General features: G+C 45.1%; 1 protein-coding gene across 1 annotated transcript in view; it reads left to right on the forward strand.

Annotated features, from left to right (window-relative positions):
* The window catches only part of ncanb (neurocan b), a 161,932-nt gene that overhangs the window by 10,303 nt on the left and 126,111 nt on the right, over positions 1-25,518 (forward strand). The window contains exons 3-6 of the mRNA XM_041205542.1: positions 267-344; positions 3,235-3,314; positions 6,744-7,043; positions 16,176-16,350. Coding sequence (XP_041061476.1) covers positions 267-344; positions 3,235-3,314; positions 6,744-7,043; positions 16,176-16,350 — 633 coding nt within the window. The remainder of the gene's footprint in view (positions 1-266; positions 345-3,234; positions 3,315-6,743; positions 7,044-16,175; positions 16,351-25,518) is intronic.

Below are 25,518 nucleotides of genomic sequence, written 5' to 3' on the forward strand. Positions count from 1 at the left end.
CAATAGTGAAGTCAGAAAGAAGGCCGAGATTAAAGCCTGTGCTAGAAAGAAGATGGCAGGTAGAAAGAAGATACAGAAATACTAATAGAACTTTAATCCTGACAGCACACGAATACACTGTTGTACATAGGCCTGGCAATCAAATCACAAACACCGATGCTCTTAATCCTTTGCCTTTACAAGAAAATGATGAGCGCATCCCAGTTCCACAGGAACTTGTTTTACTGTTAAATTTCTTAGCTTCCTCGCCGGTATGTGCTCGACAGATCAGAGACTGGACAAATCGGGACCCAGTCCCATCTCAAGTACGAGTACAAGTGCTACGTGGTTGGTCCCAGGAGCCTGTATCTGATGACACAAAACTGTACTTCAACAGAAGACATGAAATAACCAGCCAGGGTGGTATCTTATTGTGGGGAGCACGAGTGATAGTTCCTCCAAAGGGAAGGGAGCCACTTTTAATTGAACTACACAGTGAATTTCCCATATGAAGACTATGTTTTAACTATGGGTCACTGGCTCGGGAACCGGTTGCTTATCTGTCGGCAGATTACAATATACAGCAGACGCAGAGACCAATATGAAATGAAGCACATACTATTTATTTACCTAAACAACAGATCATTTAACATGATGTGTGCTTCTTCAGCCAGACCCTACTCTAGACTAACATTAACATGGTAGCCTGTGCTATGCAGCTATTGGGTCTTACAGTCACATTGTTAATCTGCTCACAGTCTCTTATAGGTGTATTACACCTCAGATTACCATAAAGGCCATAGCATGCAGCTATCTATGGTGTCTTGGGATGGATGGCGAAATAGAGAGTTTAGTAAAGCACAGTGTGCAATGTCAACAAAAGTTGCCGGTGACAGCTCTGTTACATCCATGGGAGTGGCCAGGTAGACCCTGGGTGCGGTTACATATTTACTATGTTGGACCTTTCCTGGGAACAATGTTTCTGCTCATTGTTGATGCCCATTCAAAATGGTTGGATGTATATAAGGTGAAGTCACCAATGTCGGCTGCTACAATTGAGAAACTATGTCACAGTTTTGCCATTCACGGACTACCAGAAGTAGTCGTTTCCGATAACGGTACGGCATTTATGAGTGCTGAATTTCAACGGTTTATCAGCCTCGGTTTACTAACTGTATCACTCATGTAAAAACTGCACCATACCACTGGCCAAAAGGGTGGTTCAAACATTTAAGACAGGCATGAGAAAGCTAACTGGCAATTCCTTGGCAATCAAGCCAGCATGCTTTCTTTTTCATTACAGGACCACCCCTCACACTGTCTCAGGATGAGATTGAGCTTAATAATGCCAAATTTAGAGGGGAAGGTGGAAAGGAGTCAGGGAAGCCAGAAAACTAGACATGACTGGCATAGTCTTGAGAGGAAATTTACCCTGGCAGATACAGTATATGTGAAAAATTTCAGGAAAGGACCAAAGTGGTTACCAGGTGAAATAAGTGCGGTGACCGGACCTCTATCTTACCATGTGGAGGTGGAAGGCTGGATCATCCATAAATATGTGGATCATTTAAGGAAGACAGAGACAAATCATCAAGATTTGGTTCCACCAGTGATCATGATCGAGTCTGTGTTTCCTGTTGAGGATACTCAACCCAGGGCTGACATGTCCGATGTTCCTGTACGAGTTGAGGATACAGACCTGCAGACACCCATCGAAGCACCTGATGTTCAGACAACTCCAGAAGAGGAGGTTCCTGACAAAGAATAAGAAGTTATGGAGCTGTGACGTTCCACACGTACCAGGAAACCACCTGAAAGACTGAACTTGTAAATTCCTTACCCAGTGTAAATATTATGTTGTCTTGAAAAATATGTACTTGTAAATATATGTATAGCCGAGTTAAAAGGGGAGGAATGAGGCGACAGCCATCTTGTCATTAGTTTTGCATGACTAATCCCCTGGGAGCCATTGCTGATTTTAAATGCCCTCCCTTTCTAAGGCAACATCCCTCCCCATTTCAAAGCGGCAACCTTCAACCCTGTATTCAAAAATGGCACCATCAGTCCCCTTCTATATCCCCCACCTTTAACCTCCCATTCCACTCCATTACAATCCCTTATCCAACATCCTGTTCTTCTCCAATATCCTCTCCACTTCATCGCGAATTTCCCAATCCTCTCATCCCGTGAGAGATAGTAACAGATTATATAAATACCTTGTAAACTTTTATTAAGGCACGATGAATGTAAACTCAATCAGAAATTGCTTGGAGTACAAATATATATTATATATATATATATATATATATATACATAATACATATACTTAATCTATGTATAATCTTTGCATTTGTTTTCAAATTCCTCTCAAATATCTTCCAACTATACAAGCTTCTAAGATTTCTGCGCTCCTCCAATTCTGGCCTCATGCGTATTCCTGATTTAAATTGCCCCACGATTGGTGGCCATGTCTCAAACTGCTTAAGCCTTGAATTTCCTCCCTAAGCCTCTTTGTCCTGCTCTCCTCTTTTAAGCAAATCCTTAAAACCTACCTGTTTTACTGAGCTTCCTGATATCTCCTTTTATGGCTTGCTGTCAAATTTTGTTTGATATTCATTTCCGAGAAGCACCTTGTGATATTTTACAACAGTTAGGATGCTATATAAATGCAAATTGTTGCTTTATATTTGTATTATTGTATAAATATAATTTCTCTATATATGTTTGCGTTCAAATGCACACACATCTGAGTCTGGGGTGGAGCTTACCTTGTATAACATTCAACATGGCCAGAATGGTTTTGATAATCTAATAGGATCGAACTGTAAATTTTCATATTTTTCATTTTCCCTAATTGGCTGGGTTTTAAAAAAGGTCTGTACTTTTTGCTTCTCTCAGGTGGGGAAGGGAGCGCCTATATTGTGACAGACAGGACATCGCAGTGGTGTGGGACAGACTGCATGGATAGAGATTTCTTTTACAGTTTGTCAATGCACGCTTGCGTCTCAATGTTTCAGTCTCCTCTCCTGCAGTGAATTTATGACCAGCAAACTGTACTCCAAGTCTCTAAAATATTTATTGTACGGTGTCCGATGTTTCAGAGCTGGTGGGAGAATGAGGGAGGAGTGGGAGGGGAGGAGGGGGCAGGGCTAGTGATAGAGAACTCACCAAAGAGGTTGTCAGTTCTGTAAGCAGCTATCCATTGAGCCCTTTAGTAACCATCCCCAGAGAAACCTTCTCACTTTTATCTTTCAGGTTAAGCATGCTAAATGTGCCACTTCACACCGCCTGGCTCTGTCTCTGCTTGGTTTCCGCTGCATCTCTGCACATGACAGGTAGGTTTATGACTTTGGGGAAGGGTGAATGTTCATAAGTATGTGGAGTTCAACACACCTCAGTTATAGAGAAATTCTCTTTCTCAGACCACAACTGGCACTGAGGCAATCTTAAGAAATAAATAAATTGCAATTCTGTTGTTTCCTTCACAAACACAGGATGTTTCCAAGTGCTTTACAGCAAATGAAATACTTTAGAATTGTGGCCAATACTGCAATGCAGGAAATGCAGCAGCCAATTGATGCACAGAAAGCCCCCATAGACTGGGATCAAATAAATGATCAGATAATCAATGTTAGGTGTCGGTTGAGGGTAATTATTTACCAGGACATGGAGAAAACTCCCCTGCCCTTTATAGATGCTGGGGGATCTTTTACACCCTGAGAGGGCAGGGATTCCTCAGTTTAACTTTAATGTCTCGTCCAAAAGATGATACCTCCAACAGTGCAGCACGATCAGCTTTGCACAGAGAGCGTCAGGTTGTATTATGTGCCAAAATCTCTGGATATGGGCTTCAACTGCATCTGTCCCTAAGGTGGGTGCAAGATCCCATGGCACAATTTCAAAGAAGAGCAGGGGAGTTCTCCCTGGTCTCCCCATTGTTTATCCCTCAACCAACACCACAAAAACTGTTTAACTAATCAGGGCAGGTGGTGTAGTGGTATTGTCACTGGCCTACTATTCCAGAGACCCAGGGTAATGCTCTGGGGGACCTGGTTTCGAATCCCACCATGGCAGATGGTGAAATTTGAATTCATTAAAAGTCTGATGATGACCATGCTGATTGTTGTGAATGAATGCCCTAAATTTAGGGAAGGAAATGACCCTAGACCCACAAATACATTCTAGCAATGTGGTTGACTCTTAAATGCCCTCTGAACCAAGCCAATTAGGGATGGGCAATAAATGCTGGCCTAGGCAGTGATCCCCACACCCTATAAACAAACATTGCTGTTGATGGGAGCTTGCTGTGTGCAAATTGGCTGCAATTGTCATTCCTACATTACAGCAGTGACTACACTTTAAAAATTACATCAATAACTGCACTTTGAGTTGCCCTGACGTTGTGAAAGATGCTAAACAAATGAGAATTCTTTCTTTCTTTGGAGCTTTTCTAAAGCACTCGGCAATGCTTCCACATATTTGACAGTTAACAAAAGAGGAACAAGCTCTGTTAATGCTCTATTAACTATCCTGGAAGATATGAGAACTATCTATGTCTGTGCAAAATATAAAGATTCACACAATGGAGCAACATCAAAGCATAAACGTGGATAATTTAACCAAAGAAACTATCCATTTGATCCAAAGGCATGGATTATAAAATTGGCATGAGGGATTAAAACTAGGGATTATAATGAGCTGGATTAAAGCGCCTAGGAGGGTGTTATGGGTTAGTTGATGACCACTTCTGCAGCACGAGATTGCAATTTTACATCTCATACTTTGTACCTTACATTTTAATCACAAATCTCTCTAGTTTCGTAGCATTGTGCATTACCTTACCAAGTAGTAAATTACATTGCATCTCAGTGCTTTAGCTCTTTAAACTTCAGCTAGCATCAGTTGTCAACTTGTCCATTTTGCGTTATCCCTGGTGAACTATGAACTATCCTGGCCTCCCTCACTCAGTAACTTTTTCCTTTATTCTTTCTTGGCAAGGCCAGCATTTGTTTCCCATCCCTAACTGCCCTTTGAAACTGAGTGGCTTGCTCAGCCATTTCAAAGGGAGGTAAGAGTCTGGAGTCACGTGTGGACCAGACTGGATAAGGATGGCAGATTTCCTTCGCTGGAGGACATTAATGAACCAGATTGGTTTTTACAGCAATCAATGTTAGCCTCATGGTCACCATTGCTGAGACTAGCTTTACATTCCAGTTTTCCCCCCTTATTATTAATTGGAATTAAATTCCACCTACTACCACGGAGGGATTCAAATCCATGTCCCTAAAGCATTAGCCTAGGACCCTGGATTACACTTCCAGTGACATTGCCATTGTGCCACCATCTCCCCCCAGTCATTCAATTGAATGAGTTGTCATCCTGATAACTTGATGATAAAATGCCGTATCAACCAACTTCCAGGTTAATTTTATTTTTTATTAACAGAACATGGGAACAGATAGCGGCCATTCAGCCCTTCAAACCTCTGCCCCAGTTCAATTAGATCTGGATCTTAACTCTATTTATCCACCTTTGTTCTGTATCTCTCACCCTACAAAAAACCTGTTCTTTAACATATTAATTGACCCAGAATAGGGAGAGAGTTCCAGAACTCTATATTCTTGAATTTACTCCTTCCACTACTTGTTGGCCAGGACAAACATGATGGGCTGAATGGCCTCCTCCTGTGCTGGTAATTTCTATGATTTCTCCTCTCTGGTCTGGCTCTAATTTTAAGATTATGCCCGCTTGCTCTGGCATCCCCCCCAACAGAGGAAACAGTTTCTCTGTACCCACTTTATCCGAATCCCTTTTTCATCACAAACACCTCGATTAGATCATTCCTCAACCATCTAAACTTAAGGAAACACAAGAGAGCTTTCTGCCACCCATGCTCATATTTTAACCCTTCATGCCTAGTATATCTTTCCTGAGACCCTGACTCCGGGAGGGGGTCTGACACTGTCTCTGTACATTTGGAGCATTGTAACTTGTTACAGGCAGCCCCGGGGAGCAACAAATGTGCTCTGTACTGCCACCATGGTCTGGTTCCTGGCCTCTGGTACACGTGATTTATCTTCCCCAGGCAGACTGTAGCCTTCCTCTGGTACTGGCTTTAAACTGGTTTATTAGCACTATGGAAAGGACAGGGTACAGAGTAGGAATGTCTGTTCCATCCTGTCTCTTGAGAGTCTAGCACATGCCTGCTGATCTCAGTGACACATCATCGACTACATCATTCGTTAGCGTATCTATTCTATTAACCCATTACACAGTATGGACAGTCTGCAGAGGGGTATGAGTTGCCCACGTTCTAAGACCTCTTGGGAAGCTGCCAGCTGGACTCGAGGTGCAGCCCCTCCCCCCCCCACCCCGAGTTGGAGAGATGCTCAACTTTTTAAAAAAAAGAATGGAAGAGCGTTCAGTGATGGCACTGTATGTAGTTACTTCAGGTGTGACAGAGGAAAAAGAGGAAAGCTTGGGATTGTGGAATATTGTGGGGGAGAATGAGGGAGGGTTTAGAAAATGTAGAACATAATGCTTTGGCTTGGAAGAAAGCCAACTTTAGGACTTCTGATAATGTGTGACATGTACAAATGATGTCCTTTGATCTTTCCTTTGCTCATCTCTCTCACCCCCCCACCACTACCCCACAATAACAGGTGACAATGACTCTGAGAAGATAGTGAATATAAAGAAGGTCCAACATCAGCCAGTCTTCAGGGGATTAGCGGATTCAGCTCTCCTGCCCTGTATTTTCTCAGTGCTTCCGAGCTCTGCCATTGACCCTTCATTACTGCCAGACCCTCCACGCATCAAATGGACTAAAGTCTTGCTCGAAGGTGGGAACAGGAAGGAGATCCCTGTGCTGGTAGCCAAGAACAACACAGTGAAGCTAAACCCAGCCTATCAGGGCAGGGTCAGTCTGCCTGGGTATGGCCCCTTCCATTACAATGCCAGCTTGGAAATTTTCTCTCTGAGAGCAAGCGATGCAGGCATCTATCAATGTGAAGTGGTTGTGGGGATTGATGATGAGCAGGACACAGTCCCTTTAGAGATCATGGGTAAGTAGCTGGGACAGAGTTGTTACAATACACCAGCACATGAAAACAAAAATAAAACGTAGGTGAACTTGCATTTAACCAGTGAATTTCACAACCTCGGGATGTCCCAAAGTGCTTTATGTTCCATTTTGTGATGTAGTCACTGTTGTGAATGTTGCAGTGTGGCACTCAAATTATGCATTCGTGCAAACCACAGAGAGAATAACTGAATTTAGTGACATTAGTTGAGGAATAAATATTGACTAGGACACCATGGAGAACAACCGCCCCCTCCCCCACTCCTCTTCAAAATAGCAGCATGGGATTTTTTTTAACATCCACCCAAGAGGTTTAATGTGGCTTGGTTCAATGCCCTGTGAAAAGGCCTAACAAGCCACTCACTTTAAGGGCAATCTGGGATGGCCAAAAAGTGCAGACCTTACCAGTGATGCCCACACCCCATGAAAAAGAATAAAGGAATAAAAGGAGGCAGTGCGGCATCATAAGGATGTGGAGGATGAATGGACTGGGCTGGGCAGCGGTGCCAGGATGATCTCCTTCTGTGCTGTAGCCATTCTATGATTCTATGAAAGGAGGGAGATGACAGCTGGGTGCTGGGTAAAGGCCAGAGGCCTGCACACGCGTGCTGGGCCATGAGATGCAGGTGTGACTGCGCACTGAGTTCTCAGTGTCGACCCTAGGAGAGTGTGTGACTGAGTTGTAGGAACAAAGGGTGGAATTTTACGGTACCCTTGTGTGGGGGGGGCAGGGCTGTAAAATGCAGCGAGCCGCTCAAAAGTCCATTGACTTTGGCGGCACCGTAAGTCCCGCCAGCGTAAATTTCAACCCATAACAACATAGGAGCAGTAGGCCATTTGGCCCATCAAGCCTGTTCTGCCATTCAATTAGATCATGGCTGAACATCTACCTCAACGCCACTTTCCTGCACCATCCCCATGCCCTTGATGTTATTAGTATACAAAAATTTATCGATTGCTGTCTTGTACGTACTCAATGACTGAATTTCCACTGCCCTCTGGGGTGAAGATTCACCACCCATTGAGGGAAGCAATTCCTCTTCATCTCAATCTTAAATGGCCTGCCCCTTGTTCTGAGACTGTGCCCCCTGGTTCTAGACTCACCAGCCTGGGGAAACATCCTATCCAAATTTACCCTGTCATGCCCTGTAAGTTACAATGAGATCACCTCTCATTCTTCGAAACTCCAGCTTATACAGGCCCAGTTTGCCCAGTCCAATGTAAACCCATTCATCGTCAGTCGGGACTCAGTCATTTCTCCGAGAAATGTTCCCCCTGCACAGGCAGCAATCTTTTAGTGACCATGCAGTGAAACAAACAGGCTGCAACTAGCAAGGAACAATCAGAGGGAACATTCTTTCTGAGCCACAAGGCACTGGCTTCGGTCCCACTCTTTGAGACTTGAGAACATAATCAAGATGAACGCTTCACTTCCCTGATCTTAATCCCTCTGACATCAGTCACCATGCCTTTGGCTGCCGAGGTCCACAGCTCTGAAATTCCCATCCTCTCTTTCCTCCTTTAAGACGCTCTTTGACTAAGCTTTTAATCACCAACGCTCCTCAGAAGCCCATTAGGACATGTTATTACATTAAAGAAGCTACAGAAAGGTAAGTTGCTGTTGTACTGAGGGAGAGCTTTTTGGATGAAATGTTGCACTGAGGCCCCATCTAGCTTCTCAGGCGGAAACAAAAAATCCAACAGATATTTCGAAAAAAAATGATCTACCCCTCAACCAACGTCTCTCTCTCTCTTCAGGTAAAATGCCCTAAGAGAGTGTTGGCGACCATGGGCCTCCATGTTAATCTTGCTCTGGAGGCATGGATCATCTTCATTGGTGGTGCACTTATTTAGTTTGTGAGGCTCTTTAGAAGGATCGTTCTTCATCCATGTCAATCCCTTTTACCATAGATCTTTCCCATCTGCATCAGATTTTCTAAATCATGATTTCTTATTACATGCCCAAGAAATTCCAACTGTCTCTTCCTGATCATGGTCAGCAGAGTTCTTTTGGTCTCAGATTTCGCTAGTGCCTCTTCATTGATAGTGTGACTTGTCCAAGATATCTTCATTATTTGCCTCAAAAACCTCAACTCTGCAGTCTCAATTCTTCTCTGCAATGCTTCCCTTTTGGTCCAGCACTCACTTTTGTAGGTCAAAATTAATGTGAGGTAATGTTCCAGGATTCTCAGTTTTGTTTTCATGCCTAATTTTTAGCTGATCATAATCTTTTTCATTGAAATGCCTCTCTGGCCATTCCAATCCTTTGTCTTATTTCTCAATCGCACTTTCTGTCCGATGTTAACATACTTTCTAGGTAACAAAATTTGTCTATCTGTGTGACCTATTCATTCTTCACTGTGATCTTACAATCTGGTATGATTTTCTTTCTGAACACTACTAGATATTTTGTTTTCTTACAATTTAGGCTCAGCCCTTTCTTCTCACTTTCATTCACAACTCTATCCAAAATCTTTTGCAATTTCTCTACAGAGTCGGCAATAAGAATGGTATCGTCAGTGTATCTTATATTATTAAAGTTGTAACCTCCAACTAATAATCCAGGGAGGTTGTCAATCTCTGAGACTATTTTCACTGTACAAATGGAATAAATCGTGGAGTAAACACACCTTGGTCTGACCCCTCTTTTAATCTTCACAAAATCGATTAGATCATTCTCAACTTTTACAGCTGTAGTTTGTTCCCACTGAAGATTTCTTATCAGTCCAAGATCCTTGCCATCAAGGTCAAGAGACTCCAACATCATTGAAATGAATTATCTGGTCATTCTGACATTGCTGTTTGTAGGATCTTGCTGTTCCACATTTCCTGTATTGCAACAGTGACTACACTTCACATTTTGTCATTGGCTGTAAAGCACTTGCGGACATCCAGAGATCGGAAAGGAGCTATGCAAATGCAGGGGCTCCTTGTTTCTTAATAACACTGCACACAAGGCTGGGTAACTTGCCGTTAATCAGCTGCAGGTTAGTCCTCGGTAAGGCTACAGTAATGACTGCCATTATTAGTCCTGTCACGATGCACTATGACCAAGGAATGTACTGGCGGCTGCCAGTCACTGGCGGTAGAGAGCCAGATCACAACACCCACGTAGAATTGAAACTATATTTTATAAATAGCAGCAGGCGCCAGGGCAGGGATCTCAAAGCTGTAATCTAATGTCAAGGTGTTAGGATGAAGGTTATTAACCACTCACGCTTCTGAAGTGTACATTATTTCTTCATGTCATTCAATCAGGGCAGATAGAACATGCAATCTTTATTTGAATGTGGCCCAGTTTGTTATTGTGAGTTGCTGTTACTGGCTGCTATGGTTACTGAGAGCTGTTAACTCCTTCGAGTCGGTGTAGCGTAAGTTGCTGCAGTTTTCTGCTCATCATGTAGAGGGACTTCAGTGCTGCGTATTGGAACTCTCTTCCACCTCAAACAACCCATCAACGATCAAAAACGAGAACTTGCGTTTATATAACACCTTTACTGTCCCCACTTTTAATGTCCCAAGGTGCTTCGCTGGAGCACTATCTGACAGAATTTTGACAGCAAGCTATGTAAGGAGATGTAAAACAGGCCGGGATTTTCCGGCCCTGGCATGGTGGGGCCTGCTGTGAGAGACTCGGTGGCCCAGCCAAAAGTCCACTGACTTTCGGCAGGACCAGATGGTCTCAGTGGTGGGCGGGGCCAGGAAATCCTGCCCACAGGTTTTAAAAGAACAGCTTAAATGCGGAGAGGTGTAGGGAGGAAATTCCAGAGTTTAGGGACTCGGCAGCTGAAGGCAAGGCCACACAATGGTGGAGCGGTGAAATTAGGGATGAGCAAGATGCCAGAATTGGATGAGCACAGAGATCCCAGAGGGTTGTAGGAGGTTACAAGGATAGGGAGGGGTGAGGCCATGGAGGGATTTGAAAACAAGTCTTGGAATTTGAAGATCAAGGTGTTGCTGGACCGAGAGCCAGCAAGCACAGGGGGTGGTGGGCGAACAGGACTTAGTGTGAGCCAGGGTACGGACAGCAGGGTTCCCAGTTCTTTTGTAATTGCATCGTCTCTCTCCCCATCCCTTACAGAGAGAGCCAAGGTTGTGGAGGATGCGGAGAAATGCTTGGGGGCTTTCATTGGGTGTGTGTGTGTCACGGCCAGGCCAGCATTTATTGCCCATCCCTAGTTGCCCTTGAGAAGGTGTTGGTGAGCTTCCTTCTTGAACCGCTGCAGTCCATGTGGTGTAGGTACACCCACAGTGCTGTTAGGGAGGGAGTTCCAGGATTTTGACCCGGCAACAGTGAAGGAACGGCGATATATTTCCAAGTCAGGATGGTGAGTGGCTTGGAGGGGAACTTGCAGCTGGTGAGTTCCCATGTGTCTGTTGCCCTTGTCCTTCTAGATGGTAGAGATTGTGGGTTTGGAAGGAGGCTTGGTGAATTGCTGCAGTGCATCTTGTAAATGGTACACACTGCTGCCATTAGATGCTGGTGGTGGAGGGAGGGAATATTTAGGGCAGTGGATGGGGTGCCAGTCAATGGGCTAGATGGCGCAAGCTTCTAGTTATGGAGTGGGAGGGGCAACCTAATGCTGGGGAGGCACCCAGTAGATGGGCAGTAGAGACTTGCTATAGTGGTGTCTGTTGTACCATTATTGATGAGGTACCATCTGATTGACCTTTGTACATTCTGGCACGGTCAAGACTGGAGGGCACCAATGGGCAGGGTGCATCCACGGCAATTGACAGGATTGTGGGCCACATGTGTTCGGGGCCTTTAATCAGGATGATGGTGCTTTGTTTCTGCCCATTCATTAAAGGAGGCAGAGGGACACAACACTGTCCATGTTGTTCTTGGGCCAGCCACCAGGAGGAGTATGAGAGCAGCCTGGCTGTTTCTCAGCCCGACTGGCTGAAGGAGACAGTGACAGAGATTGGCAGGTCTACAGATTGGATGTCGGGGGAGGGCTTGTGTTTTTCAGCATCCTGACAGCCTTGGAATCTCCTGCAAGAATTTATTCTTTTCAGCGATTTCCTTGCTGCCTATCTCTCACCTCCCTTTCCCCTGCAGTAATGGCCTTTTAAGCCCAGGATTGACATCACCTAGGGCAGAATTTTATGGTCCTGCAGCGGGGGCGGGGCCTTAAAATGCAGTGAACTGTTCAAAAGTCTTCAAGAGACTTCGGCAGGACCGTAAAATTTTGCTGGCGTAAAACTCCGCCCCTAATCCTGAAGGTCCTTGTGTGCTCAGCTTTTCCAGTGTTGTCCTGGTGCCATGATTGGGTGTTAGCCCTGGCGGTCTCTGTGGGTTTGAGACTCACCCCAGAGACTTGGGCACAAAATCTAGACTGAGGAAGTGCTGCCTTATAGTTGTGCATTGCTGTGGATCTGGAGTCACATGTAGGCCAGACCAGGTATGGATGGCTGATTTATTCCCCAAGGGACATCAGTGGGCTAGATGGGTTTTTACAACAATTGATGGTTGTCATGGTCTAGCTTTATATTCCAGATGTATTAGTCAAATTTAAATTCCGGCAGCTGCCATTCAACCTCTACCCCCAGAGCAGCAGCCTGGACCTCTGGATTACTAGTCTAGTGTCATTACCACGATTCCACTGCTTTCAGCCTCTCTCCAATAAATTAGGCAGCTTGGCTCAATCCCTCAGTATGAATCAGACATGGATTTGAAAACCCATCTTTCTCCACATGCAGGTCTGTAAATCAATAAGAGGCTCATGTTGGTTATTAGTTCCTCACTCCCATAGATTTCTTTTCACTTTAACTGCTCTGTTTGTCATGATAGCGGTGTTAGTTCAACAGTCAGACAGGCCTAGCTTAGGAATGAGCAGTGAGTGCCGTCTAACATTTCCATCAGGGGAACCGGTCACTGTCATAGGCAAACCCATAGGACATAGCAAGGAAAGCTACCCAGTGTATCCAATATACCGGCAGCCTCTCTCTCTGTCTCTACACTTGGAGCTGAGCTTTCTACCTATTTTGAGGTCCAATGTGTTGTTTGCAAGCTAATTGTTACTTGTGACGCACATGAGTTGCTGCTTAACAACCATAACTTTCATTTATATGACACCTTTAATGTAAAAATTAAAAGCCCCCAAGGCATTTCATAGGCGCATAATCAGACAAAAGCTCACACCATGTACAAGGGATTTTGGGGCAGTGGCCAAAATCTTGGTCAAAAGAGAGAGGTTTTAAGGAGTGTCTTAAAGGAGGAAAGAGTTTGAAAGATTTGAGGAGGGACTTCCAGAGCTGGGTGTAGCTGGAGAATTCCAAAAATTCAAACAAAAAAAAGAATGAGGTGTGGGCAGGATTTTCCCATCATCAGGCGGTGGGCCTGTGAAACAGGCCGCCACCAATGCAATCGGGCTCCGACCGCGATTTCACACTGGCTGGCCAATTAATGGCGAGCTGGCGTGAAAAGTGCGCTGAGAGCCTCAGCGCTGCCTGGGTGGTGGGGGGTGGGAGGGGGGCGTTGGGAGGAGCGTGAACGCTGAAGTCTGCCCATGGACAGGGGGAGCGCGCAGTGAAAACTCCCTGAAGCCGCAGAGCTGCCTCGGGGAGCTGAAGAATTGAAAAATAAAGATGTTACAAAATGACAGAAACTTGTCCCCGCACGTGACTCAGTCACATGAGGAGGGACGCATTAAAAATGACGTTAAAAAATTGTTATTGTTTTTCAGTTTACTGCTGGAAGCCTCCTCCTGCCCGTGGATGAGGTTTCATAAAAAAATGCCACTTGGCCTATTTGCCCACCCGCTAGCCGGAAGGTTGGACGGGCAGTGAAAAGTAGCTTTCAGTGACTTGCTTAAGGACCTTAATACGCCTCTTAATTGCCTGTGGGCCCCCGGCTGACTCTCGTGTGCGCCCGCTGACCGAAACATTGCGTGATGTCGGGACGCCCGCTGATGTCATCGCGCACTATTTTACTCCCGATCGGGATCGGACGCTTACCCGCCCACGGGACAAAACATTCTACCTTACGTCTAATTAGCGAATCACAGAATCTCTACGGTGCAGAAGGTGGCCAATTGGTCCATCCAGTCTGCACTGGCTCCCTCAAAGAGTGTGCTATCCAGTCCCGCTCCCCTGCACTACCGCCGTAACCTTGCACGTTCTCTCTTTTCAGGTAGCAGTCCAATTCCATTTTGAATACATCGACCGAACCTGCCTCCAACACCCTTTCAGGAAGTTCGTTCCAGACTCCAACCACCCTCTGGGTGAAAAAAAAATTCCTTACCACGCTTTTACCCCTTTTGCCGATTAATTTGAATCTGTGCCATCTCGTTCTTGATGTTCTCTTGAGTGGGAACAGTTTCTCACTAATTATCCTGTCCATGCCCCTCAGGATCTTGAATACCTCTATCAAGTTTCCTCTCAGCCTTCTTTCCTCCAAGGAAAAGTGTCCCAACCTCTCCAGTATATCCTCATAGCTACAGTTCTTTATCCCTAGAATCATTCTTGTGAATCTCCTCTATACTCTCTCCAATCCTTCACCTCATTCCTCAAGTATGATGCCCAGAACTGGATGCCAGAACTGGAAGCAGTACTCCAGATGAGGTCTTACTAATGTCTTGTACAAGTTCAACATGACCTCCTTACTCTTGTACTCAATGCTCCTATTAATTAAGCCTAAGATACCATATGCTTTATTAACTGCTCTCCCAACATAGCCCTGCGATCTTCAATGACCTATGCACAGACACACTGAGGTCCCTCTGTTCCTCCACCTCCTTTAGAGTTTCTCTCTTTATTCTGTACTGTCTTTCCAAATTCCTTCTGCTAAAATAGACTTGAAGCTGAGAAAGCCGCTGTCACCATGTGACTCTAGGTAGGGAGTGTGGCAGGCAATTTGATCAAGGAGGGCATCACATCCCAGGGGTCATCAAAATCAATGGTAGGTACTTCAGTTGAGATCAACTAGCACTAGGGTTAGAACCTTGGTTAGATCAGACTTGGAGCACGGTTCACTGCGCTGGTCTCCATATTATTAAAAAGTAACCAAATGAGGAAATTTGTGAGGAGATGGGAGGTCGTGTGGGACAGTGACCGGGTCTCTACTTCTAACCCAGAAGCTCCAGGTTCGAGCCCCAGTCTGGGACTTGATGGCCATGGGAAGTGTGTTCATTATGTGGCTAAACAGATTGATTATCAACCTGCAAATCCCTCCAACTATGGCAGGTGGTCAGAGTGGGAGAGTCTCTCCTGGTCAGGTAGATCCGTGTGGTAGCTGCAGCACAGGAGCCTCCCATGTTGAAAGACTCCATGGGCTGTACTCTGTGGCAGGCATCCTCCTCACTTTGAGGGGCTACCAGAGAGAGTTGAGAGGAGGCCTGTGTGGATCATAAACACTGTTGTAGACCTGATGGGCTGAATGGCGTGTTGTTTTTGTAGGGTAAATTCAATGTAACCCTATAATGCACTGAAGAATTTTTAAAAAAGTTATAAGAATGATACCAGAATCTACTGGGGGAGATTGAACAGGCTGGGTCTCTTTCCTCTAGAAAAGAGAAGACCGAGGGATGACCTGATAGAAATTATGAAGCGGTTTGATAGGGTAAAACGTGGGGTCAGGACCAGAACTACAGGGTCATTCATATAAGATAGTCGCTAATAAATCTAATTGGGAACTCAGGAGAAACTTCTTTAACCAGAGAGTGGTGAGAATGTGGAACTCGCTACCACTGGGAGTGATTGAGGTGAGTAGTAGAGATCCACTTAAGGAGAATCTGGATAATACACATGAGGGAGAAAGCAACAGAAGAATGTGCCGATGGGGTGAGATGAAGTAGGGTGGGAGGGGGCTCATGTGGAGTGTAAAGACCGGAATTGACCAGTTAGGCCGAATGGCCTGATTCCGTGCTGTACATTCGATGTATTTCGGGTCTGCAAGGCTCAGTTCTATACTGTCGACTGTATTTATCCATCAAGGGAGTATCTCCAGGTAAAGCCCCCTTCACATTGAAGTATAGATTCACCTCACACCCTCCCAAGAAAAAAGGCATACAAAATTCATTTGGGTTTTATGCAGATAGTGTTTTAGTTGAAAATTCTTTGTTCCCTCACCTCACCTTTCTGTTTGGTTCCTTCTTTCCATCGCCCACCCTAGGGGTCGTGTTCCATTACCGTGCCGGGAGCAACAGGTACTCACTCACCTTCGAGGCCGCCACTCAGGCCTGTCTGGACAACTCAGCGAGGATCGCAACCCCCGAACAACTGCTGGCTGCTTTCCAGGACGGGTTTGATCACTGTGATGCTGGCTGGGTTTCTGATAAAACTGTGAGGTGAGGAAGGAAAACTACACACACACACACACACTCAGAGACACACTCAGACACACACACACACACACACACACACACACACACTCAGAGATACACTCAGACTCACACACACACACACTCAGAGATACACTCAGACTCACACACACACACACACACACACACACACACTCGGACTCACATTCACACACACACTCAGACAGGCACACACACACACACACACTCAGAGACACACTCAGACTCACACACACACACACACACACACACACACACACACTCAGACTTGCACACACACACACACACTCACGCTCAGAGACACACTCAGACTCACACACGCACACACGCTCAGAGACACACTCAGACTCACACACACACACACACACACACTCAGACTTGCGCAAACACACACACACAAACACAGACACACCAACATACACATATGTGCAGGCACACATGCAAACACACAGATACATAGACACAGACATACACATAAGGTCCATGCAACATACATAGGCACACACACATACAAATGCACAGGTACACATGCACACAGGCACACATATACACAGATGTACACAGACACACAGTGACATGCAACCATGCACACATGGGCACACACACACACACACACACACACACACACACACAGACACACGTAGACCTGAATTTTTTTGGTAATTGGTCACGCGTGATCGGTGGGCACAGGAGTGGCCGGGAAACGGATCCCTGACTGCAATCAGCCCCCTGACTGCGATTTCACGTTGGCTGGCCAATTAACGGATAGTCAGCGTGAAACATGCGCTGAAAGGCTCAGCGCTGCCGGAGTGGGGTGGGGGGTGGGGGGGGGGCGGCGGTGGTGCAGCAAGTGGTCAGCGATGACATCACCGGGGGGGCACGGGTGACCCTTCCACTGAGCTCCCTGAAGGCAGACAGCTGCCTCTGGGAGCTGCAGACCAGCGAATAGTGAAATAAAGCTCTAAAAAGCTGCAAATAAACGTCCATGCAGCACAATCCAGCACCTGAAAACATACCTCATAAAAATGCTGTCCCCAGATATTTATTTTTATTTTATTTCCTTATGCAGATTTCATCCCGCCCTTGGATGAAATTTGATGAAAAATGTCAAGCCTGCCTGGCCGATTCGCCCGTCCGCCAAGTGTAAGGTTGGACAGGGCCACAAGAAGTCGCAGACAGTTGTGCCATTAATGGGCTTGGTTGCCTGCGTTATGGGCGGGCGCGCTTCTGACTCTTGCGCTGCCCGCGTGAGTGTGCGATGTCATCGGGATGCTCGCCCGTTAGCATCTGGCACGATTTTATGCCCGATTGGGTTGGGCGTGCGCCTGCCCGTGGGATGTAAAATTCTGCCCTTAGTCGCGTGGATACAGACGTGCACGTATGACCCTTAACCCTGCCCCGTTTGCAGATTTTAAACGGTATTTCTCACAGCATCAGGCTGCGCAGCGCGCTCAGTGTCGACTGCTCTGCATCACAAACAACATTAAGGGAAACTCTGGATGGGTTAAAGTTAAAGGCCAGTTATCTACGTGCCCTTCTCCACTAGTTATTCCCCTCGTCCTCCTCATCCTTTCTTCCTCTTTCCTTGTTTCTTCCCCATCTTATCCAGCAGTCGCTTACCCTTTAGGACCGTGGTTAGAACTTCTGCGGAGCCTCAGTGTCGGTGGGTGTCAGGTGACAAGTGGAATTGGTCTTGGATGCATTTCAATAGCTGATAAGAACTCAAATGCCTGCTGTGGATAATTTTAAATCAGTCAATATTTCAAATTTACGAACATGCAAAATTACACCGGACGTAGGCCATTTGGCCTCTTGAACCTGCTCTGCCATTCAATAAGATCATGGTTGACGTGTTTGTGTTTCGAATTCAACATTCCCTTCTACCCCCTCGTAACCTTTGATTCCCTTACCTAACAAGAACCTATCTACCTCTGCTTTAAAAATATTCAGTGACCCCGCCTCCACCGCCTTCTGAGGCAGAGAATTCCAAAGTCGCACAACCTTCTGAGAGAAAAAAATTCTCCTCATCTCTGTCCTAAAAGGACGACCCCTAATTTTAAAACAGTGCCCCTTCGTTCTGGACTCATCCACAAGAGGAAACATCCTTTCCACGTCCACCTAGTCAAGGCCGTTCAGGACCTTATGTACTTCAATCAAATCACCCTTCACTCTTCTAAACTCCAGTGGAAACAAGCCCAGTCTGTCTAATCTGTCCTCATAAGACAACCCACTCATTCCAGGTATCAATCTAGTAAACCTCCTCTGAACCGTCTCCAATGCATTTACATCCTTTAAGTAAGGGGACCAAAACTGCACAGAGTATTCAAGATGTAGTCTCATCAATGCCCTGTATAACTGAAGCATAACATCCTCACTTTTATGTTCAATTCCTCTCGTAATAAAGGGCAGCATTCCATTAGTCTTCTTAATTCCTTGTTGTACCTACATACTAACTTTTTGTGACTCATGCAGTAGAACATCTATATCCCTCTGCACCTCAGGATTCTGCAGCCATTTTCCATGTAAGTAATACTCTGTTTTTATTTTTTCTGACAAAGTGAACAACTTCACGTTTTCTTACATCATGGTTCGCCTGCCAGATCTTTGTCCACTGACTCAACGTATCTATATCTATCTTCAACTTCCCTATGTCCTCTTCACAACATACTTTCTTACCTATCTTAGTGTCTTCTGTAAATTTAGCTACCATGTCTTCACTCCCCTCATCTAAGTCATTGATTTAAATTGTAAAAATTTGAGGCCCCAAGCATAGACCATGGGGGACTTTACTCATGACATCCTGCCAATCAGAAAGGGACCCATGTATGCATACTGTCTGTTTTCTGCCAACCAACTAATCTTCTATCCATGGTCATTTGTTACCGCCTACACCATGAGCTTTTATTTTCCACAATAATCTTTGATGTGGCACCTTATCAAATGCCTTCTGGAAATCCAAGTACAGTGCGTCTACAGGCTCCCTTTTATCCACAGCACATGTTACTCCCTCAAAGAACTACAATAAATTGGTTAAACATGGTTTCCCTTTCACAAAACCATGCTAACTCTTCCCAATTACCTTGAGTTTCTCTAAGTGCCCAGCTATAAACTCCTTAAAGATCGATTCTAACACCTTTCCCACGACAGACATCAAGCTAACTGGCCTATAGGGCAGGATGTTCCCGTTGGTGAGTGGGGGGGGGGCGCTCACCGACACGTAAAATGACGCATGGTGATGTCGGGCGGAACTCCCGGTGTCACCGCGCCCCATTTAAATTTTCAGGGAGACGGGAGCTCAGCAAAATCCGGCCCACCAATCTGTCAATGGCCAATTGAAGCGTCATTAAACTAATTAATGGACCTGCCCGTCTAACCTTAAGGTTGGCGGGCAGGCCGCGAGCCATGGGCGGGAATTAGAAAAAGCATGAAACCTCATCCACGGGCGGGGTGAGGTTTCATGTAGGTTTTAAAAAATTTAATTAAAGTTTTAAAAAAAAATTATGGACATGTCCCAACTCATGTGACATGAGGGGACATGTCAGAGATTTTTTTTTTCTATTTTTAATATTTTTGACAGTAGAGTCAATCACCCTGAGGCTGCACTTAGCCTCAGGGAGATGAATGCACTCTTTCGTGTGTATGTGTGAAAGACCGCACTCTTGGCTTAGGGAATCCCACCCCCGCCTCTCCCCGCCCGCACAGGGAGTGCATAGCGCTTCTGTGCGGACATCATGCTGGGCAGGCCTTAATTGGCCCACCCACATAAAATGGCGCGTGTCCACATAAAATGGCAGTGCTACCCCGATTGGGGGCGCCGATCGGAAGTGCGTCTCTGCGCGCTCACACTTCAACTTCGCCCCTGATGGGGGGGATAATCCCTGCCCATAGTTTTCTGCCTCCCTCCCTTCTTGAATAGAGGAGTTATTTTGCTACTTTCCAGTCTGATGGAAATCTAGCGAATTTTGGGAAATTAACACCAAAGCGTCTACTACCTCATTAGCCAACTCCTTTAAGACCCTAGGACGAAGTCCATCAGGACCTGAAGACTTGTCAGTCTGCAGCACCATCAGTTTGCTCACTGTTGCTTCCCTAATGATTGTAATTTCATCAAGTTCCCCTCTCCCTCTCACCTCTTGATTTACAGTTACTACAGGAATGCTTTTTGTATCCTCTACAGTGAAGACAGAAGCAAAATATTTGTTCATTTCATTCACCATTTCCTTATTATGTACTATTAACTCTCCATTGTCCCTCTCTAGAGGACCAATACTCACTCTTTTCCTTTTTGAATACCTGTAGAAACACTTGCTATCTGTTTTTACATTTCTATCTAGCTTCTCCTCATATTTTAATTTCTTGCTCCTGATTAAGTCATTCTCTGCCATTCTTTATATTCTGACCAAACGTCCTGACTTGCCACTCATTTTTGTGCAGTTATAAGCTTTTCCTGTAAGTTTGATGCTTTCCTTAACTTCTTTAGTTAACTACAGATCGTGGGTCCACCCCTTAGAATTTTCTTATAGTAGGAATATACTTATCCCGAGTATTCTGAAATATCTTCTTAAATGTCTGCCACTGCTTCTCTATTGATCTATCCTCTAGCCTAGTATCCCAGTTCCCTTCAGCTAGTTCAGTTTTCATGCCCACATAGTTGCCCTTATTTAAGTTTAAGATGCTAGTCTTAGACCCACTCTCCTCCCTTTCAAACTGGGTGTAAGATTCAATCATATTGTGGTCACTGTTACCCAGGGGTGCCTTTACTCTGAGGTTATTAATTAATCCTGCCACATTACACAATACCATGTCTAATATAACCTGCTCTCTGGTTGGTTCCAGAATCTGCTGCTCTAAGAAGCTATCTCGAAAGCATTCTAAGAACTGCTCATCCAGGCTACTAGTGTCAATCTGATTTTTCCAGTTTATGTGTAGGTTAAAATCACCCATGATTATTGTTGTCCTTTTATCATAAGCACCCAATATTTCTTCTTGTCTACTTTGTCCTACGCTGTGGTTACTGTTAGGGGGCTTGTAGACGACTCCCACTAATGACTTCTTTCCCCTACTATTCCTCATCTCCACCAAACCGATTCTACATCCTGATCTCCGAAACCAAGGTCATCTCTAACTATTGCACCAGTGTCATCCTTGATTAACAATGCTACCCCTCCACCTTTACCTAGCTTCCTATTCTTCTTGAATGTCATATACCCCTCAATACTTAAGACCCAATCCTTGTCATCCTGCAGCCATGTCTCTGAATGGCTATCCGATCATATTTATTTACTTCAATGTGCACCATCAATTTATTGACTTTGTTATGAATGCCATGAGCGTTCAGATACACAGCCTTTAGTTTTTTTCTTTTTCTTATCTTTTTAACTTCTAGTCTTGACTATTGATGTATCCTTAGGTTTTATCTCTTTGTCCCTTCTTGCCACTCTGTGATCCTCATTTCCCATATTACGATTATGGTCTCCTGCCTTGAATTTACTCCTTGATTTGCCACATCTACCCAAGCTTGATCCCTCACCCTCCCTTGTTAAGTTCAAAGCCCTCTCTACTTCTCTAGTTATGCAGCTTGCTAGAACAAAGGTCCCAGCCCGGTTCAAGTGTAGACTGTCCCAACGGTACAGGCCCCACTTTCCCTAGTACTGGTGCCAGTGCCCCACAAACCGGAACCCACTTCTCCCAAATCAGTCTTTGAGTCAGGCATTCGTCTCTCTAATCTTATTCGCCCTGTGCCAATTTGCATGTGGCTCAGGTAATAATCCAGAGATTTTTACCTTTGAGGTTCTGTTTCTTAATTTGGTGCCTAGCTTCCCATACTGACTATGCAGAACCTCCTTTCTTGTCCTGCCCATGTTGTTGATACCCACATGGACCATGACAACAGGGATCCTCCCCTTCCCACTGCAAGTTCCTCTCCAGCCCTGAGCAATGGGCAGTCAACACAGCCATCTGGACTCTTGCTCTTGGCTGCAGAGAACAGTGTCAATCCCCCTCACTATACTATCCCCTACTACCACTTCTTTCCCGTTTGCTCCCTCCACTTGAATGGCTTCCTATACCCTGGTGCCGTGGCCAGCTGTTCATCCACCTTGCAGATCTTGCTTTCCTCCACACAGGTTGTGAGCACTTCAAACTTGTTTGACAATTGCAAAGTCTGAAGCTCCTCCACTACTGTCTGCTCGGTCCCATTATCTGCCTCACTCACGCTCACATCCTCCTGTCCCTCACTGCTGACCAAAACAGACAACCCTTTTCTAAGAGCCGTGACTGTCTTCTGGAACAAATTGTCCGAGTATTTCTCCCCCTTCCTTATGTTGTGCAGTGTATGCAGTTCAGCTTCCAGATCAATAATCCTGATCGGGAATTCCTCAAGCTGCTTACACTTCCTGCAGATGTGTTTGTTATGGATCACCTTGGTATTCAAAAGCTCCCACATTCCACAGCTGCAACATTGTCATTGTTACTTCTGTTATTTTGTTAATTTAATTACCTTCTTACTTAACTCAGAATAACTCCTATGTAAACCACACTTCTTTCCCCCGTGCACTGTATTCCCATGTGAATCTGATGCACTACTCACTCAGTCTCCGCCTCACTCCGGTGTAGTCACCTGTCCCCTTACACATCCCTTACTGATCACGGCACAGCACAGCAAAGTGGGAAATTTAATATTCAATAAAATTCAATTGATTGACCATTTGACTATGAATGAAGAAACATAGAATATATTTCCTGATTCCATCCTGAACATTTAGAATCGCTGAACCATAGTTACTGTTTTACAAGTATATTAGGCATTTCTACCTGGACATATAAGAAGGACCTGCATTTATATAACATTTTTCTCAACCACTGGACATTTCAAAATGGTTTTACAGCCACTGAAATACTATTTTTTTGAAGTACAGTCATTATTCCAAAGTAGGAAAACCCAACAGCTCCCACAAACAGCATCGTGATAATAACCAGATAATCTGTTTTTGTGATGGTGATTGAGGGATAAATTTTGACAGAGCACGGGATAACTCCCCAGCTTTTCTTCGAAATAGTGCCATGGGATCATTTACATACACCCGAGAGAGCAGATGGGGCTTCACTTTAGCATCTCAACCAAAATAGAAAGCACCTCACACAGCACAGCACTCCCTCAGAGCTGCACAAGAGCATCAGTTTGTGCTCAGGCGCTGGAGTGGGACATAAAACCAGAGCCTTGTGACTCAGAGGCGAGAATGCTACCAACTGAGCCACAACGGGCACATTGACAATCCAAAAACATCCCCTTGATGTCTCAGCTTTTTTTGTTCAACTGATTCATGGGATGTGGGCGTCACTGGCAAGGCCGGCATTGACTGCCCATTTCTTTACAGCTGAGTGGCCCATTTCAGAAGGCAGTTCAGAAGGAGGTCAACAACATTGCTGAGAAAAGCCCTCAGGTGAAAAATGGCAGCTCAGAATTGGGTGTTTGAGGGAGCCTGTGGTCCACAGAATCGCTCCCCCCAAATGGGAGGGGCCTAATAGAATAAAATCACACATGGTGGAAGGTCAGGAGGGGTGGAAACTAACCTGAGAAATTCCAGCCTTAAATTATATGTTCATGTCTCATGGACTCAAATGCGCAAACGGCCAACATCAGAAGTGAGGGTGCTGCCCACTGACCCACACTAAAGCTGCACAATGGCACCACGGTTAGTACCAGGTGACAGGGCTGACAGGAAGATGCTGAGAGGCCACATGTACTATGAAGAATTTTCATCATCTACAAAAATATTTACAACTTAGCTGTGGTTTCAAAGCAAATGATTACTCCTAAGAATTCAACTACCTTAGTGACTCCTTGGTGAAATTATTCATCCTAGGGAGAGTGAGATGGAGGAAAGAATAAAGAGCAATAAAGAGCTCTCAGCTGAGGCTGCAATGATTGGTTTCTCAAAAATACTTGATCGATAAGTGGTAAACTTCTCAGTCAGACAAACCAGATTGGAGTGTGATTAAAACCTCATAAACTGCTCAGTATGGGCCCAGAGAAAATTGAACTGGATAATCCGAGAGAGTTTTTACTGAGGGAAAGTCAAATATGTGTATATCTTGCTCTTTCTCTCTAAGTGTCTTCCCTTCTTCTGCGCTCCATTCTGAAGGCTCTGCTTTTGTATATTTTGTATTTTATGATTGTAAGAATATAAGAAATAAGAGTTGGCAATTTGGCCCCCTCGAGTCTCCTCTGCCATTCAGTACAATCATGATTGATCTTGTACCTCAGTTGCACGTTCCAACCTTATCACCATATCTCCTGATTCCCTTAGTGTCCAAAAGTCTGTCGATCTCAATCTTGAATATACTCAACAGCTGAACATCCACAGACCATAAGATATAGGAGCAGAAGCAGGCTGTTCAGCCCATCGAGTCTGCTCCGCCATTCAATAAGATCATGGCTGATCTGATAATCCTCAACTCCACTTTCCTGCCTTTTCCCCACAACCCTTGATTCCCTTACTGATTAAAAATCTGTCTATCTCAGCCTTGACTATACTTAATGACCCAGCCTCTACAGCCCTCTGTGGTAAAGAATTCCACAGATTCACTACCCTCTGAGAGAAGAAATTGCTCCTCATCTCTGTTTTAAATGGGTGCCCCCTTACTCTGAGATTATGCCCTCTGGTCCTAGACTCTCCCACAAGGGGAAACAACCTCTCAGCATCTACCCTGTCAAACCCCCTAAGAATCTTATATGTTTCAATAAGGTCGCCTCTCATTCTTCTAAACTCCAATGAGTACAGGCCCAACCGACTCAACCTTGCCTCATAAGAAAATCCCTCCATACCCGGGGTCAACTTAGTGAACCTTCTCTGGACTGCCTCCAATGCCAGTATACACAACTCTCTGTGGTGCAGAATTCCAGAGATTCACAACCCTTTGTGAAAAAATTTCTCCTCATCTCAGTCCCAGATGGCTGACCCCTTACCCTGAGGCTATGTTTGCTAGTTCTCGGCTCTGCAGAGGTGGGGGGAACAGCCTCTCAGCATCAATTCTGCAAAAAGCCCTCTATGAATTTAATACTCCCTTAATGTCTCATTTTCTAAAAGACCAGGAATATTGTACTTGGAATTGGATCCCTTTCCCACACCACACAACCTTCCTGTTGTGCCGATG

Source organism: Carcharodon carcharias, chromosome 14 (genome assembly GCF_017639515.1).
Source record: "Carcharodon carcharias isolate sCarCar2 chromosome 14, sCarCar2.pri, whole genome shotgun sequence".
In the NCBI taxonomy this organism is placed as follows: Eukaryota; Metazoa; Chordata; class Chondrichthyes; order Lamniformes; family Lamnidae; genus Carcharodon; species Carcharodon carcharias.